Consider the following 17,112-nt stretch of genomic DNA (forward strand, 5'->3'; position numbering starts at 1 on the left):
CGTAAAAGGGCGCATTATTCCATCGCACCATCCTCTGCGTTCTAGACGTGGCCCATGACCAACCAGATCGCCAGCGCAACAACCATGAACCAGGCAGTAGGGATGATCAGTCTCAGTCCAATAATGGGAGTCGGCGGAGGAACATTCCGGGGACGAGGAGGGTCGGGGCGTATGTCGATCTCCTGGTTCTGCGCGTCTGGTTAGTAAAAGCAATGTAAAGAGTTCGGCGAAGCACGCTATGAGCGTAGAGCATGTGGCCATGTGTATCTTACCTGTCTGTCAACGACCTCCTGTATCAATCCTCGGATACACTCGACCAGATCCGTGACCATGGTCAGCTCGTCTATCTCTCGATTCAAATTGGCCCGGCCGTCCATGTACTTCGCCAGCTCGACTTGCAGTCGCTCCTTCATGACCTCGAGGTGGAACTTGGCACCGAGAAGCTGGCCCACGGCGTCCCTCAACATCTTGTCGTCGGCTGGGTTTAGAGGGGCGCAGGAGTTGACCAAGTCCATCAAGCGGCGATATGTCTTCAGGTTAATCTTCCAGATCTGTCGTCGACGCTTCTCCACGGCGTCGACGGAGCGATCGTCGACCTGGGAGAGAACGTGTTGGAGACCAGGAAGGCCTAGAGTTTGGCCAATTTCGGCGTCTCCGTCCTGGGAAATAGAAACTTACTGTTAGTGATGCTTGCGACTCAGGCTTCTGCTGACATGCGGGCCGAGTTCATAGTCACTTACGAGTCGATGACGACGCGAAAAAGGCATCTTGATATGATGTGATGACACTAAGCAGGAGTGTGTTAGGGTTGCAAAAGGTTCTGTAGCAAGGTGTGTGGTTTAATAGATAAAGCACAATTTCAAGGTAAGTGTGTGGCAGCTTTGTATTCAATGTCTACTTAGTGAGCAGTGGGTCTTTGCTTTCTACACAGCAGCCAAGCTTCCTCAGGCGTGATTAAAGAATAACAAACAGAAGGTTATGGCAACACCGGGAATTAATTTCACTTCATTGGGATTTCTCATATGGGTTCTCATTTGCTCTCGGTAGCCATGACATAAGCCATCCTGTCATGTATCTATCTATCCATAGCTCTTTTCCAGTCTGATGCTCGAGCAAGAACGGTTCATATGATGCAGTGTCGTGGTTCCATAGATAATGACGCGATAGCTCCCCAGTTAGCAAAAGGGCGGCATTAATTCATTGCTTGCTCCTCCGAGGCCGAGACATGGATGAATAACCAGATCACCAGTACTTCAGCGAAATGTTATAGGACATTCCCTGGGGACGAGGAGGGGGGTGGGGGTGTGTTGATCCTCTCGATCTACGCGTTTTGGTTAGCGACACAGGCTACTCATGGGCGCATAACATATGGCACGCCAATCTCACCTGTCGGTTCAGGAACTCCTGAAGACATGCTTCGATAACCTCAGCCAGATCGGCATCCAGGCGACGCTCGTCATTCGTGCGGTGCACGCTGCTATTGCGGGCTTGCATGTAAGTCTCGTGTTCCTTGTGCAGTTGGTCCCGCATCACTCCCACGACCGCCTTCCACATCTCCTCGCTTTCTGGGCTGACGTGGAAGCACGAAGTGATGCAATTCATCATCATGCTGTGCGTTTCAGCCTTATTGAGCTTCCACACAAGACGTCCAAGCGCCCCATCGTCGTCGTTGGTGGTGAGGTTGTAGGCCTTGTATAAGACGGGTTGGAGGAAGGGAACATTTCCACCTTGGCCATCTTGGGCGTCTCAACCCTGCTAGGAAGGAAACGACTGTTAGAGACACTCGGGATTGGGGTTTGTAGTGATGGAAGTTTCCGATGTCGTAGTCACTTACGCGGAGTTCTTCGTCACTCACGCGGCATGCGCGATTTCCATCATAATGCATCTTGTCTTGGTATGGTGACACCAAGCAGTGGTGAGATGGGATCTCGGCGATAGGTAGATGGGGTTTCGGCGATGGGTAGATGAATGTTCCTCGATGGGTGTGGGAAAGTGAACAGTTTATTGAGTGAAGCGAATTTTTTCAAGTTTTATGTGTACCAGCTTTGTATTCAATTGATGTCTCGCGGGCTGGGGTCATTATTTTTTACTAAGCAACCAATCCACTTGGGGCATGTTTTAACTTAACTTTTGGGTACACAAAAAATTCATGAACGATTCAAATTATGTACACAAATAGACGAGATTCTATTTATAGTGTTCCACTATCGCTGAGCAGAGTGTAATTGGCATAACTGTATCCCCTATGTGAAGTCTTCACATCGTATTATAATACACATCTCTTGTCCATGGCAGGAGACACGGCCAGTGGTTATTGGTATCACTGATCTCTGTCGTTCTCATTCTCCTCTTCACTTGATCAACCTCCAAGCCCATATTTAATACCTTCTTTTTGAGTCGATACGTGTTGAGTTTGCTCGGTTCTGAGTCATTTGCTTCTGCTGGCCTTCGCTGGTATGAGTCGAAAAGCAAAAGAACAAAAAAAAGTAAATAACCAAGACAACCCACAAGATATCCCCAAACATCAAGATGCCACGAATAAACAAACCAAACTTTCTGTTCTCTGACAAGTGCTATTATAGATAATGAGAATGCTTGGGGCGATGAGGATTAGGAACCTTCGGAATATTGAAATCTCACATCAATTCATCCTTGACCTACAAACTTGGTCAACACATGTCCTGTGGGCTAGAAAGTGAGCATATGGCGGGGATCATGGTTCTTACCCGTTCCGTCCAGGCCTTTGCCTGACTTTGGACTGCCGAAAGGATATCAAGGTCGCAACTGAGCTCATCATAGTCATCCAAAAGATAGGCACGACCTTCCAAGTAGTCCTTCCGGGTACGCAGGCGCTCTTGCAAGAGATCGTTATGGCGCCTCAAGTGCTTGAGCAAGGTTTTGGCGCCGATAAAGCTGTGCTTCTTGGTGGCTGGACATATTGCGGCAAGTCTCTCTACGATGCCTAAAAGTTCATGCGCGCTCTCGATGGATCTGCGGGCTGTCTGGCAGTGCATTTCGAATGCGCCAAGGAGGCTTTCGACGTATCGGATGGGCATGGCTCTCCCATCTTGAGAAATCAAGCATAGCTCAAGCTGTGGGCGAATTCAGTTTCATGGTGTCTCGGAATAAATGGGAGTCGGCTTCCTTGGTAACTTACACTGCTAGGGCCGGAGAAATCAAAGTACAGCGGCATTTTGCTGCACATGCCTGGTGGGATCCGATGAATTTTCAGTGATGTAAAGTGGATGTTAGGTATTGGTGTGGCTTGGGGCTGTTTGGGTGATGTTGGCATTTGAAATAAACTCGCCCCACGGCCCAGTCGTTGAAATGGCTGAATAGTACTTGAACAAATCCACATCCACATGAAAGCAAAATTTTGCTTTGGGGTTTAGCATTATTACGGTTATTTGTTTATGGTATTTGTGGAGGCTTTCTCCGAGCTCAATTCATATCTACAACTAGGATCCCGCCGAGGAACCGTTGCTAAACTTGACGCTCAAAGCTCTGTATACATATGCAGGTGTTCATCGCGAAAGGTTCCCTCCATGTTTCCCTATCGTACACATTGCTCATTCGTCTGAGAATGATACAGCCAAGATGCGCATTGGTACAGCATCATTACAGCCTCCAGTGTGCGCTTGCCAGGCAGTACCAGAGCATGGCAATCGAGATTAGTTGACCGAATATGATGGCCCAGACGACGAGGGACATGGGTAAGTAAAAGCCAGCAGCCCCCTTGCTCTTTTGCAGGTACTCTTTCAGATGCGGGGGCGCATTCAGCAATGCGGCCGGGTCCTGTATGATTATTCAGTTAAACGTCCATCACAACGGAGATGCTTCCTTGTGGCATGGCAGGTTGAGCTTACCTGTCGTCCGGGTATGTTGACCCAATCCTCAACGTGCTTGAGGGTCTCACGGTCGTAATCGAGAATCTTGCTTTCAAGACACAGATCGGCACGTCCGGTCAAGTAGCTGTCCCGATTGACATCAAGGCGATTCTTCATGAGAATGGGATTGATCACGACGTCCAGGGTTCTGAGGATGGCGTGGGGGTAGTAGACCTTGTCGGTGGCAGACGAGAACAGTCCGGCGCGGTTCATTGCCTGCAGCCGATCGACTGCGCATGTGGCAAGTTCTTGGAGTGACTGACAGCGCAGTTCCAACTGTTCGATTTCGAGCTCGAGGCTCACTGCGCTGGCTGCCTCGGCCTGGGACTGATTAGTAAGTATGTTAGCAACTTCCAAAGTCTTTCTAGGGCTAATGTGCACTTTAATAAATGTTATGAGGGAAGATAGAACTTACGTTCCGCTGACGAGTAAGCATTCTGTTATCCAGATGGGCGGCAGGTTTGGTGGTCGGCATTCTTTCACCTCAGATAATCTGGCGCCAGGTGGTAGGAGGTAGGATGTTTGTTGGTTTGTGGCTCAGGGCCTTTGACAGGGAGAGAAGACGGCAATTTATAGGCACGGGCAGGTTGGATTGAATAGAAGACCTGGGTTGCGGTCCAGGGCCATGCTCGAGATCAGCTACACCTCGATCTTACGAATGGCTGATGCTGGTTTTACATATGGTGGATGGAAGTCTGATTCTCGGGGTGATTTTCTATTCAGATGCCTGAAGATGTGTACCTTGGTCGGAGCCAGATCAGTACTTAATTCTAGCAAATCAGTGCTATAAGAAAGTAAACCCTTTACTGATCTGATTCCCCCTACATGACCTTCTTGGTGTTTTTATTTCCAGTTACTGGTCAACTGCTAATTTTCCATTTTAGGCAAAGGCATGCAGTTCCAAAACTGCAATCAGCCACGTACCACAGCTCCGATCTCAACCATTGATAAACCTCCCATCTCACCTCCCACCCTCCAGTCTTCCTATTCCCTTCAACTTCCTTTCCATTCTCACATATCACATGCTGAAATTTTTACCCATCGCCACCACCCTCTTCCATCATCAACCCTCTTCCATCATCAACCCTCTTCCATCATCAACCCTCTTCCATCATCAACCCTCTTCCATCATCAACCTAACCTACTCACACAATCCTTTCTCTAGCCGTTCCCCTCAACCTTTTCCCTACCAGAGCAAGCTACTGTAAGTTACCCGCTTGCTTCTACCGTACCGGATTTTGTTTTTGGTCATTCGACAACGACGTTCTGACCACACTCCATGTGTCCTCACCAATGTAAGTTCCCCCAGCTTGATTTACTAGAGGTGCTCTCTCGGATTGTTCCTCCTACATGTCATTCCCCTCGCCAATCATACACGACACCCAACCCCATGACCTGTCGTTCGGCTTGTTCTCGGGCACGACTGGTCGGAGTCACCGTGGGTGCTGACACCGTTCGGGTCAACGCCCCCTACCTTGGGGGAGAGCAACACACTACCGACTGGACCCGGTTCATTCGTCGTTCGATGGTAAAATAGGGCAAGTTCCTACGCTCAGGGTCGCCTTTACTTCGCACTTGGATACACACACACACGCAAGATGCAAGCTGGCTATGGACACTGGGTTGGGTTAAGTCAGCTATGCTATTGGCAATCCACTTCCACATGGGTTTCTGGGATCTGGCATAACCCAGGTCAAACTGGGGAGAGAGCGCTTTGTTCGAAGATCTCGAGTATGAACTTACCAGTGCCATTGTACTGACGGGGTTTAGTCTACAGGTACGATACGAGACGTTGATTCCCAGCCACATCACCGAATGCCGCGAACGAGCTCTCAAGATTGAAGGAAAACATTGTGGATGGTGGCGGTTGCTTGGGCAAACACAGGTTACTTGGGCAACCACATTAGGGTAAATTGGATAATTTGATAGTACACTGGCAATCAATTCAATTGATCTTGCCACGATTATTGTATCTTTGTCGACTTGATGTCGCCTGGCTTTTGCTTTTCGACGTGAGCTCGAAGTGATTATCGCCCTAATGTCGTCCCGGCAAACCGAAGACGATTGTCCTAGCAGCCTGAGCAACGGTGGCTGAAGCTGCCTCGGGTTCCGGCTGGCCCTGGAGAAGCAAACAAAATCTGCTATTATCAACGTACATACGGTCAGAGGTGCTCAATTGCGTACGTGCTTTTCGCGCCATACATATCCATCCCAAATGCTCGGTCCGCCCTTCTGATTTGAGTTTGTCGGATCGTTCACCTCTTGTCAAACTGAGTTCCCGCTCAGGCGGGCCGAACCTTAAGGCGACAACAAAGACTCCCTTCGTGGCGTTTGTGGTAGGCCCGAACTAGCAGGGACATGGCACCTTTGGAGTAACATTGGAAACATGCGACGATTTCGAATCGAGCTTTAACGACAACAATAGAATGTCACGCCGCAGTCATCTCAGCCATGTCAGGCTTTTTGTGTCACGGCCACTACTAGTCCGGTTGAGTTGCCAGTTTTGATCATTCGTGATTTTCTCAGTGCTGGCCCTGCTACGCAACAGGTGTGTACGAAGGGCTAGGTTCTCATGAGGTGTTCTATATAAGCATCTAGCTTACAAGGAATTCGCATACGTGTTTCCTAGTCTCCGAGCTGTATGGTACTAAAATAATGAGATCCAGCTTGCTGCTTTCGGACTCATGGTTTATTTGTGGGCAATGCTCAAAGATGAGAAGGCATACTGTTATACGACTTCTCGCTTACCTCGTTATTCCCACGTTGGGACCGTTGCTTACCACTAGACATAATGAAAAGCCCTCTGCTATGAGCCATTTGCTTGTACTGGTCCTCTGGTATACGGCGAAAACGGTGGAAGGAAGTGGAAAGAAAAGAAATAAGGAAGCAGTGGCACACACTTCAAGAGCCTCGGTTGCCGTCTTCAGAGGCCCAAGCCTGCCAAAATACGTCTATTCTCAAGGACGCATATGTTTTTTCAGTGGCTGTGTCACTCGAAACGTGGCTCGGCCATTTCCAATAAAGAGGTCTAGCCGTGGCGACTTGACCTCTCACAATCCACACTCCATAGCCATGTTCAGGCAAGGCTCCCACTATCAGGGCTCGGTTTGTTCCGATTTTCCGCACGCAGAGGGTTCCCGAAAGGGCAGGCCGCTCGCAGACTGACGTGCATGAAATTCGGCCCTAGCAAAAGATCGGACGAACCAGCTGCAGGACATGACTGCGTCGACGTGCGTACGCACGGGGTGACAGGACGCCAAAGCGGGCCTGCACGCACATCTTCGGCTATATTTTGCAGCCGGCCATTTTCTACTGCCGCCTGGCTTTGGCTAAATCCGAGTGATAAGTATGCCATGCCTGCTTAATTGCCGCGGGTAACATGGAGGAATTTCTCCTGGGATCGGCAAGTGCCGCAAAGAGGGCTGGCAGAGGCGGTCTGTGTGTTACCAGGATCGGGATCTCGTCCGCTTGTCGTTCGTGGGGGCGCTGACTCGCCAACTCGGCCCAAGAACCAAGATTCGGTCCCACGTGGCCGACGATAAGCTCACGATATCCGGATATCGAGCGACGCTTTTGTGGTGCCTCGCCTGATGCTCATCTCGTAACCCTTACCCCTGCCATCCGTGCACAACTGCATGGCCTACATATTGCCTTGTACATCGCAAGTAATAGTTGTTTGCACCAGGGCAGCCGCAGGGAAAATCCCAGTTGTCGATGGTGCACAGGCCGCGATCACCGTCGAGTCTTTCTCCCGGAATGGGATCTTGTCAGGACTTGGTCAGCCGACGGACCGCAACTCTCGACAGCATACATACTTATAAGCTTTTTCATCTCCACCGAACCTCCCGCGGGCTGCAGGAACTACATGTGAATCTTTGACCTTAGGTGAACAGCCCCCCCTCGATGGCACCAGTGGACGGAAAGTGGAGGAGGTCTGTCATGACAAGTCGGGCACCAACGAAACCTATATATGCTCGAGCTTGGAGCCATTACCTAACCATCTGATCTCCTTTCCATGCTTCCCTTTTCTAAGGATCATCCGGGGTAAAGCGCCACGACAAGTTTCCCTAGAATCACCCACGGCCATACAGTCATGTACAACGACACCGCCGCGCGCGAGGGCTTCGCGTCCGCACTAGTGGCCATGTCGCACACGCAGGATCTATCCGAAGACTTGTGCACCCCGACGCGCCTCCTCGTCATCGTTATCACCATCCTCACGACGATTTTCGTGGTATTGCGCTTTCTGGGACGCTGGCGGCACGGCATGCAATTCGGTGCCGACGACTGGACGTGCTTGCTCGCATTGGTGTTGCTGTATGCCAACTTTGGGGTTCATATTGTCTGTAAGTTATTCTTGGTACATGAATCTCTGTTTGTCGTCTCCCACCGAAGTACCGTCTAACTTTGGCGTGTCCAGTGATTGACATGGGTGTCGGTAGGCACACCAGTACCATGACTGTGGACCACATTGAGTCGCTTAGCAAGGTACTGTGAGATCTCATTTCTGTACTATCCCCGAGTATACCGTCTGGATCAATATGACTAATGCAGTCGCTTTCCTCCCCCCTTGAATAGGTCCTGTTTGCCGGCGAACTGCTATACGTGACCTCGATCAACACCTACAAGATCTCGCTGCTCTTCTTCTACTGGCGGACCTTTCCGGTGCGGGCCATGAAGATCGGCGGGCTCGTGCTCGGCATCTTCTCCGTCGTGTGGACCTTCGTCGCCATCTTTGTCATTATCTTCCAGTGCCTTCCCGTCACCAAAGCCTGGCAACCCTGGGCCGAAGGCACCTGTAGCAACTTGCTGCACACGGAACCCGCCATGGCCGGGATGAACATTTTCTGCGACGTCGCCATCCTGTGTCTGCCCATCCGCCCCGTGATGAGCCTGCGCATCAACGCGGCCCAGAAGGCCTTCGTCATCGGCACTTTCCTGCTGGGGTCGTACGTCGTCTTCACGAGTTGTTATCGGCTCGCCATGTTCTTTAAGTTCGACCCTACTGACGCTACTTGTAAGTTGAACCGCCCATCTCAATCACTGCCCTCGCTGCTTCCTTTTTTCCATTTTACTAACGACGGTTGTAGATACCCTCGCCGAGGCCCAAGCCTGGGACGTCGTCGAAATGGCCAGCGGCATCATCTCCGCCTGCCTGCCGACCCTGGGCCCGATCCTCAAGACGATGACCAACGCCATCCTCACCAACACGCGCTTCAGCAGGCGGATGAGCGCGCTGGGGCCGGCCCGAACGAGCGGGCCCAAGCAGGACCTGCACCTCGTCACCATCGGGGGCTCGGGCTCGTCGTGCCGCAGCCCGCGGTCGCCGCACTGGAGCAGCCACGACAAGTACGGCGCCATCGACGACATCGAGGCCGATTGCGCCGACGAGGGGTCTCCATGGAGCACCTGCCGGCCACCGACATCGTTGTTACCCGCGAGGTCGCCGTGCTCATGCGGAACGGGGCCAGTGTGGCTATTAATACTCGGCCACAGGAAGCCGAGGACCCGATGAAAAGTCCTAGGCGGAAGAGTATGTTTTGAATGAGACACGTTATTATACAAAGTTAAAGGGAGGCTCTTTTAGCTTCTAGTTTGGTATCTGATAATGCTAGAGGGTTATGCATAGGGTTAGGTTATCATTAGGTCGACGCTTAGGCAACTGTGCCTGCTTCATCGTCACTAGGTACTGAACAAAGCTTCACCATGAGATATTGATCCATAGAATGTGAACCGAAAGTAAAAGCATCAACTACTTAAAATCCCTTATTGATACCACCCAAACCCATTTAATTACAAGTTCTCAAACTCATCTTGAAGAGTCGCCTTGGACACAGACTACATAGATAAGCAAACACAAGGTCTATATTATCCGAAGACAGTGGGATCGCCGAATTCACCGGTCAGAGGTAGACTTTCTGACACCTCATAAATCCACGTAACATTATTCGCCTTAAGGCCAGGCTTGATAGAGGGATACAGCCCGAGGCTGCTATCGCCGAGCACGTTTCTGCCGAACATGTTGCTGCTAAGCGGCTCGGAAGTCGCCACCTCGAAGCCGCACTCCCATCCCTTGGTGGCGATAGCGTCGGTCTGATCCTGCTCGTTCGCCGTCGCTTCCACCGGGGGCGCGGGCGGGTCGCCCTCGGGTCCCGATACCGTCGAGACCAGGGCCGGAATGACGCGCTTCTCCGCCGGCAGCTGGACCGACTGCTGCCAGTGGAAGAAGTCGTCCGGGTCCCACTCCTGCTTGACCTGCCGGAGCTTGGTCAGGTTGCCGCCGTAGTAGGCGGCCTCGTACCCGGCGGCCGGCAGGGCCGCGTTCGCGAAGTTGACGAAGACGGCCTGCTGCGCGAGCGAGTAGGGCTTAAGCTTGGCCTTGAAGCGGGCCAGGAAGCCGCGCATGTCGCGCTCGACCCACTTGTCCAGGAAGGTGATCATGATATAGCACTGGTACGAGGCTTCGCGCCAGCGGTACGGGGTCGCGCCCCGGCTCGCGGCGCCGGCCCGGCCGCCCGTGTGGATGAAGGACACGGAGCACTCGGCCCGCTCGCCCTTGAACTGCTCGCCGAAGACGTCGAACTCCTTGACGGCGAGGATGGTGTTGTTCATGTCCTGCATCTGCTTGCGGCAGTCGACCGCGAAGCCGGCGAACAGGCGGAACTCGGTGCTGTTGGGGATGGATCGGAGCGTCTCCTCACTCCACTGCGCACTGTTGTCGTGTTAGTGTGTCAGTCATTGTTCTATTTATTTTCAAGCATCACGAAGAAAAAGAAACCGTTATCACTGATCGGTGGGGGTTCAAAACTTACGCCAGCGTCTCGTGGAGAAAGCGACTAGATTTCTCTTCGATACAACGCCGCTTGAGCTGCCTTCTGACATTTTCGTTTCCGAAGAACGCCGCGTCGATATGGTCCGAGAAAAAGTCACTGCCGCCATCGCAGTAGCTGGTGAACCGCACCTGCGTTCCCAGTTTATTGTCCGCCCGGCGAAGCCAGGTGGCGTCGATCGTGATCCTGTCCGGCCAGTTGTAGGCGTAGAAACTGCTTATGGTCCGCGTGATGGAGTCCTCGATGTCGAGCTGATCCTGCTCGCTGCGCGCCACGAAATCGTCGGGCTTGTAAGACCAGACGTACCGCCCCGCCGTCACCATGCCGAGCGGGTCCTGCAGCTTCTTGACTTGCAGCTTCCACTGCACGACGACGCCGAAGTTTCCGCCGCCGGCGCCGCGGAGCGCCCAGAAGAGCCGGCCTGAGGGCGACTCCGGGTCGTCCTTGTGGGTGACCGTCACAGTGTCCCCCTGCGCCGTGACGGCGGTGATGGCCAACACCGAGTCGGAGCCCATGCCGAGGCCGCGCGAGAAGGGGCCCAGCCCGGCACCCATGAGGAACCCGCTGACGCCAACGGAGGGGCAGCGCCCACCTTTGGGGGCAAACCCGTCATGGCGCCCGTTGATGATGCGCTTGTAGACGTCGGCCCAGAGGGCGCCGCCGTCGGCGTAGAGGACCTGGTTCCGCATATCGAGGCTCGTGCGGTTCATGCGGCGCATGTCCATGAGCGCGCCCTCGTCCGTCGTCGCGAAGCCGGCGTACGAGTGCCCGCCCGAGCGGACCGTCAGCTTGATCTTGGCCTCGTAGCAGAACCGGACGACCCGGGCGACGTCGTCGCCCGTCGCCGGCTGGATCACGCAGTCGGGCCGCGTGTACCGGTACAGCAGGTTCGTCGACGCGACGGAGCGCTCGTACTCGAGCTGGCCCGGGTTGTAGACGCGGATCCGGTTCGCGCGGCAGTGGTTCATCAGCTCGGCCGCGGGGGACTCGGAGCGCGTGCAGTTCACGAGCGTCTTGGGCACGGGCTTCTTCGTGGCGGTGTTGCTCGTCGTGATCGGCGACGAGCTTGGCGTGAGCTGCTGGCCCACGGGGCGCTGTCCTGTTCCTGTCGGCGTCGAGGGTCGTTCTTGGGACGGCCCTCCGGATGTCGTGGGCTCGACCCGCTTCGCAGGACGCGTTTCGGTAAAGACATCATCCGAGCTTGTGGCCGAGGACGTTGACGCCTCTTGCGTCTCTGGTGTGAAGAATATATCTGCTTCTTGTTTTCGTTGGCGACCTTCGCTTGTTTGGTGTATAGACCCCATCTGAGTCCGAGTCCGAGTCCAACTTCTTTCGTTTACTCGGTACGGCTTCCTTCGGAGGCATCTTGTGATATCTGATATTCTACAAATACGTATACTATGGAGAAATATAATCTATGGAGCGATTGAAACCATCGATGGTTCCTGACGCATTGCCCCATAAAAGACTTCGGGTCTTTGTCGTAATGAGCGAGACAGTACTCGAGTCTAATAAACAAAGGCCCCTCGGTTAGGAAAAGGGTGATTCGAATCTCCTGCTGCAAACGGATGTTGAGCCATGATGCTCCTAAAAGGAACCGTGCTCGTAACATATTTTCGATTTTCCCAGCTTATGCTACACGTAAGGTTAAAAGACTTGGTGAGAACTGGGCAAAATATGAAGATGGGCCTACTTTCTCAACGTGGAAAGGGTTCGCCTTCACATTTTATAGAATTTTCAAGACAAAAAGGTGAACGGATTTAGTTCACGGACGAGAGTATTTATGAATGGGAAAATAAGCCCAAATCCAGAAGTTCCCTTGTTGACCTGGCCGTGTCTGTTCAAGCCCCCTGAACGGCGAAGTGCCAAGAATTCGGGAAAGATAGGGGTAAATAAAGTTTGAGCCACTGGGCACGCCGCAAAACCAACTGCACTGCCACGTATGCTAGCATAACCCTCTGCACAAGGTTATGCTCATAGCCGATAAGAGATTTAAGGTTATCGGAAGTGGATAAGAGCAGATAAGGCGCGTCTCCAGATTATTCAGCCATTCAAGAAAGCAAGTATGACATTGTCGCCACTTTAGAAATCGCAACCAGCAACCATCAATTCAATTGGCGCCTTGTCGGTTGTTTTGATCGCAACATCCCCATCACCTTATAACAACAACAATACCAGCCGTCGCGACGACATCGCCCACACAAAATTAAAATGCCGCCCCAAATCAAGCAGGATCTCAACCGGTCCGGCTGGGAAACCACCGACTTCCCGTCCGTCTGCGAGTCCTGCCTGCCCGACAACCCGTACGTCAAGATGCTCAAGGAGGACTACGGCGCCGAGTGCAAGCTCTGCACGCGGCCCTTCACCATCTTCAGCTGGAGCGGCGACCGCGCCCACGGCCGCAAGAAGCGCACCAACATCTGCCTCACCTGCGCCCGCCTCAAGAACTGCTGCCAGTGCTGCATGCTCGACCTGTCCTTCGGCCTGCCCATCGCCGTCCGCGACGCCGCCCTCAAGATGGTCGCCCCCGGCCCCGGCAGCGAGATCAACCGCGAGTACTTCGCCCAGAACATGGAGAAGGAGATCGAGGAGGGCCGCGGCGGCACCGAGGAGTACGAGAAGGCCGACGAGAAGGGGCGCGAGCTCCTCCGCAAGCTGGCCGCCAGCAAACCCTACTTCCGCAAGGGCCGCGCCATCGAGGACGGGTCTGCGACTGCATCAGGAAGCGGCAGTGGCGGCGGTAGTCCTGCGGTTGGTGCTGGTGTAGGTGGCCCTGGGCCGATTCGCACAAACGACTCTCGAGCTGCGAGAGCGACAGGCGCAGGCCCTCGTGGCAACAAGAAGCGACCATTCCCCTCCGCGTCACAATTACCACCTGGGCCTAAAGATTGGCAGCCGCCCGCCGACAAGTCCATCATGTCGCTTTTCGTCACTGGTGTCGAGGACGATCTACCCGAATACAAGCTTCGCGAATTCTTCAAGGTACACGGCAAGATCAAGAGCTTGGTGTGCAGTCACATGTCACATTGTGCATTTGTCAACTACGAAACGAGAGCGGCCGCCGAGAAGGCCGCCGAGGCGTGTCAGGGGCGCGCAGTTATTGCGGGATGCCCTCTACGCGTACGATGGAGTGTCCCGAGAGCAGTGGGCACCATGAACAAGGAGCAGCGAGGCGAGATGATCCGAGACGGGCGAAGCGCGTTCTCAGACGTGAGGAAGCAAGGACAGCAAAAGGCGATCCAGGGTCGGCAAGCCAATCTGCTCACCCAGGGTGGTGAAGAAGGGTCCGAACAACAACAGGAGAACAACTTGGATATTGTCGCCGCTCCGCCGGGAGCTGACGACATCAACTATGCCAGTTTGGCGGGCAACTAAAAAGCGGCTGGAAATTGTAATAGATACTGAGGCGATAATCATTTTCACGGCATAGCTGGCGTTTAGGTTCACGGGAAAGCATCAGGGGAACACTGGTCCCAATCAATTCAATCGAATACCCAAATACCTTCTCATTTTCAGTACCCACCTATGACTCCTTGCTGGTATGAAGCTCGGGGATTTGCATATCTGGAAAGGCTGATACCCCCTCGTCCATGGCATGGCGAAACCATAATAAGAGAAAGTTATCTCACGCTAGCCTACATAAATGGCAGATTTCCCTCCGGCCATTGAACAAAAAGTACACTTCAAAGATTTGATCCAGCCGGCGTGTACGTTCCTCAAGTTTTTTATTATTTCCAGCTCACGATATCCCATCCACTATGAGTATCCGACGCGCACCAGAGACTCCATTTGGTTCAGCTCTTGCCAAACGGGTCAAGACAAGCCATGAGGGCAACTCCTTGTAAGTAACTGGCTCTTCCTGGTCTCCCACCTCATTTACTCCCTTTTCCAGTCTCTTGTCTCTCGAATTCGCAGAAATTACTCCGTATCAAATGCGGCTGGAATAGACAGCTAACCGAACGTATGACTATAGTTTCAATGACCCCATAGTCAAGATCGAAGTGGACGATGGCGACAGCCGGCGACGAACATGGCACCTCCACCGAGCGCCGCTCGTAGAACAGTCCATGGACTTCAAGAAGCGGCTCCCCGACGGCGAAGATACCATCTTCCTGGGAGACACGAGCGCCGAAACGGTCGAAACTTTCAGCAAGTGGATCTACACCAAATCTCTTGATGTCGCCGAACTCCGCCTTGGATTTTATGACCTGGCATATCTCCCGGACCAATTACCTGACTTTGACGGCATGGACGACGATGAAGAAGATGAGAAAGACGGAGAGGATAGCGATAGCGACTACCCCTCCGATGGTCTGAGTGGCATTGATTCGCCATCCCCTGTCGACTGGACCGGCATCTTCCACGAAAACGACAATAACAACAGCACCATCAGCGACGACTCTGTGACATTGGCTGCTGTATCCCCTCCTCTCATCTGTGACAGTGTCGAACATGCACCAACAACACCAACCCCTACAGACCAGTCTGACTCCGATGCCGCCGCCGCTTCATCTCTCTCGCACCCCGTCGACCGAGTGACCATCCGCCTCCTGGACCTGTACACCTTCGCCCAGCAGTACGCCATCCTGCGCCTCCAGACCGACGTCCTGGACCTCCTCGAAAGCTTCCGCGAGGCCCACCGCGCCGAGCGGCCCCAGCTCGGCTTCGAAGTCGTCCGCCACGCCTGCAACAGCCACGGTGGCGACGAGGCGGACCGGCTCTGGAAGTGGCTCGTCCAGGACTTTTCCCAGTCCTCGCTCGACTCGCCCGCCGACGTCGACAAGATGTGCCGCGAGCTGCCCTCCGCGTTCTGGCGCTGCGCCTTCAAGGCGAAGCTGGCGTTCAGCGCCGCGTGGATCAATAGGATGGAGGGCTGGGACGCCTCCGAGACGGACGCGGTCGACTACCTCAAGGCCCAGCTGGCCGACGGCGCCGCGGAGCGCGGCAGCCTGCAAGCCACCGTCGACGCGCAGGCCGAGGCGATCGGCAACCTGCATAGCCAAGTCGACGCCCAGGACGAGAAGCGGGGCGAGCTCGAGGAGCAACTGGCCGTGGAGGAGACAAAAGTTGGGGCCCTCCAACTGAGGGAGTACACCGACGCCGCCGAGATCCGCCGGCTCGAGGCGCGGTGCCAGAACCTCGCCGAGGCGCGCGACGTCGTCCAGGACCTCCTCGACGCGAAGGACGCGGAGCTGGAGACGCTGAAGGCCTCGGCGGCCGCCGAGACCGCGGAGCTCCAACAGCTCCGGGACGAGCGGGACTTCCAGGCCGGTCAGTGCGCGGAGCTCGTGGCGCGGATGCGCACCGTCGCGGAGGAGCGCTACGGCGCCCGGGACCTGCTGAAGGAGCAGGCCGTCGAGATCGCGCAGCTGCAGGCCGAGCGGGATCTCAGCGTCTTCCAGCTCACGAAAGTCGAGGCCGAGAAGCGCGCTGTCGGCGAGGAGCGGGACGTGGCCCGGACCAAGTTGGAGGAAACGGCCGTGGAACTCGAGAAGCTCGGGAGGGCCGAGAGCGAGAGGGAGGCTGACGCCGCTGCCGAGAACACGGTATACCTCCAAGCGCAAGCCGTCTCCATCGCCACGGTGCGCGACCGCCTCGTGTCCCTCGCAGACGCCCGGGTCGCGGAGCTGGAGAAGCTCCAAGCCCAGGCCGCGACCGACGCCGAGCAGATCGAGAAGCTCAAGGCCAAGGTGCGCGCCTTACGCTCTGCCCGCGACGGCCTCAAGGCCGAGCTGGCCTCCACCTCGGAGCAGCGCGACAGCTTGCAGTCCTGGCTGGACGACCGGACCGAGCAGCTCGGGCAGCTGCAGCTGCAGGCCGCCGCCGACGCCGAGGAGAAGGACGACCTCCTGATCCAGGTGCGGGCGCAGGCGGAGCAGATCTGCAAGCTCCATGCCCAAGCCGTCGCCGATGCCGACGCGACCGAAACCCTGGAGAGTCAGGCGCTCGAAGTTGCCATGCGTTCTGCATTTAACGACTTCGCCGTTGCTCCGGAGGACGCATGGGGGGACCTAAACTAGGAAAAAGAAGGGGGAAGAAATCATAGAATCATCGCCGCCCTTGTTCGCGCTTTATGTTCCTAGGTAGATACCTACATACTATAATGGAAATTGTTAGACACTATGCAAAAATACAACGAACGGCTGAGGAATATGCATGAAACAGAAACAAGTGACATCAGTGTATCGCTCCCTCGCCTCACTTACTTCATGCCCAACTGCCATACTACCGAATTGCCTGCAGGATAGAGAGTGAACAGGCCGTGGCCAGATATGACTAGCCCCTAGCATGAGAACCGATAACCAACCGAGACTGCTTGCTAGACTTGCCAGAGGGGGAAGTCAAGCGAATCTTGATGCCAAGCCAAATACCCAACCTCCTCCCGCCAGGATTCT

General features: G+C 54.4%; 7 protein-coding genes across 7 annotated transcripts; 3 read left to right on the forward strand and 4 right to left on the reverse strand.

The window, feature by feature from the left end:
- Positions 1–41: 41 nt before the first annotated feature.
- Positions 42–1,885, reverse strand: PG997_010906 (uncharacterized protein; the record flags this gene model as incomplete). The annotated part of the gene is made up of 4 exons (XM_066815221.1): positions 42–188; positions 273–659; positions 1,387–1,689; positions 1,835–1,885. 4 exons carry the CDS (start codon positions 1,883–1,885, stop codon positions 42–44), a joined length of 888 nt encoding a protein of 295 aa, XP_066664511.1.
- Positions 1,886–2,636: 751 nt separating this feature from the next.
- Positions 2,637–3,193, reverse strand: PG997_010907 (uncharacterized protein; the record flags this gene model as incomplete). Its single annotated transcript, XM_066815222.1, has 3 exons — positions 2,637–2,657; positions 2,727–3,092; positions 3,158–3,193. 3 exons carry the CDS (start codon positions 3,191–3,193, stop codon positions 2,637–2,639), a joined length of 423 nt encoding a protein of 140 aa, XP_066664512.1.
- A 425-nt stretch (positions 3,194–3,618) lies between these two features.
- PG997_010908 (uncharacterized protein) lies at positions 3,619–4,362 on the reverse strand (the record flags this gene model as incomplete). The annotated part of the gene is made up of 3 exons (XM_066815223.1): positions 3,619–3,795; positions 3,867–4,208; positions 4,303–4,362. 3 exons carry the CDS (start codon positions 4,360–4,362, stop codon positions 3,619–3,621), a joined length of 579 nt encoding a protein of 192 aa, XP_066664513.1.
- A 3,618-nt stretch (positions 4,363–7,980) lies between these two features.
- Positions 7,981–9,402, forward strand: PG997_010909 (uncharacterized protein; the record flags this gene model as incomplete). The annotated part of the gene is made up of 3 exons (XM_066815224.1): positions 7,981–8,229; positions 8,466–8,904; positions 8,978–9,402. 3 exons carry the CDS (start codon positions 7,981–7,983, stop codon positions 9,400–9,402), a joined length of 1,113 nt encoding a protein of 370 aa, XP_066664514.1.
- Positions 9,403–9,755: 353 nt separating this feature from the next.
- PG997_010910 (uncharacterized protein) lies at positions 9,756–12,021 on the reverse strand (the record flags this gene model as incomplete). Its single annotated transcript, XM_066815225.1, has 2 exons — positions 9,756–10,599; positions 10,700–12,021. 2 exons carry the CDS (start codon positions 12,019–12,021, stop codon positions 9,756–9,758), a joined length of 2,166 nt encoding a protein of 721 aa, XP_066664515.1.
- Positions 12,022–12,928: 907 nt separating this feature from the next.
- PG997_010911 (Pre-mRNA-splicing factor s.t1.c11) lies at positions 12,929–14,092 on the forward strand (the record flags this gene model as incomplete). Its single annotated transcript, XM_066815226.1, has 1 exon — positions 12,929–14,092. The coding sequence occupies one exon, from the start codon at positions 12,929–12,931 to the stop codon at positions 14,090–14,092; it is 1,164 nt and encodes a 387-aa protein (XP_066664516.1).
- Positions 14,093–14,784: 692 nt separating this feature from the next.
- PG997_010912 (uncharacterized protein) lies at positions 14,785–16,737 on the forward strand (the record flags this gene model as incomplete). Its single annotated transcript, XM_066815227.1, has 1 exon — positions 14,785–16,737. One exon carries the CDS (start codon positions 14,785–14,787, stop codon positions 16,735–16,737), a length of 1,953 nt encoding a protein of 650 aa, XP_066664517.1.
- Between the last annotated feature and the right edge of the window lie 375 nt (positions 16,738–17,112).

This window comes from Apiospora hydei (assembly GCF_038363865.1).
Source record: "Apiospora hydei strain CBS 114990 chromosome Unknown utg000008l_segment0_segment0, whole genome shotgun sequence".
NCBI classification, from domain to species: Eukaryota; Fungi; Ascomycota; class Sordariomycetes; order Amphisphaeriales; family Apiosporaceae; genus Apiospora; species Apiospora hydei.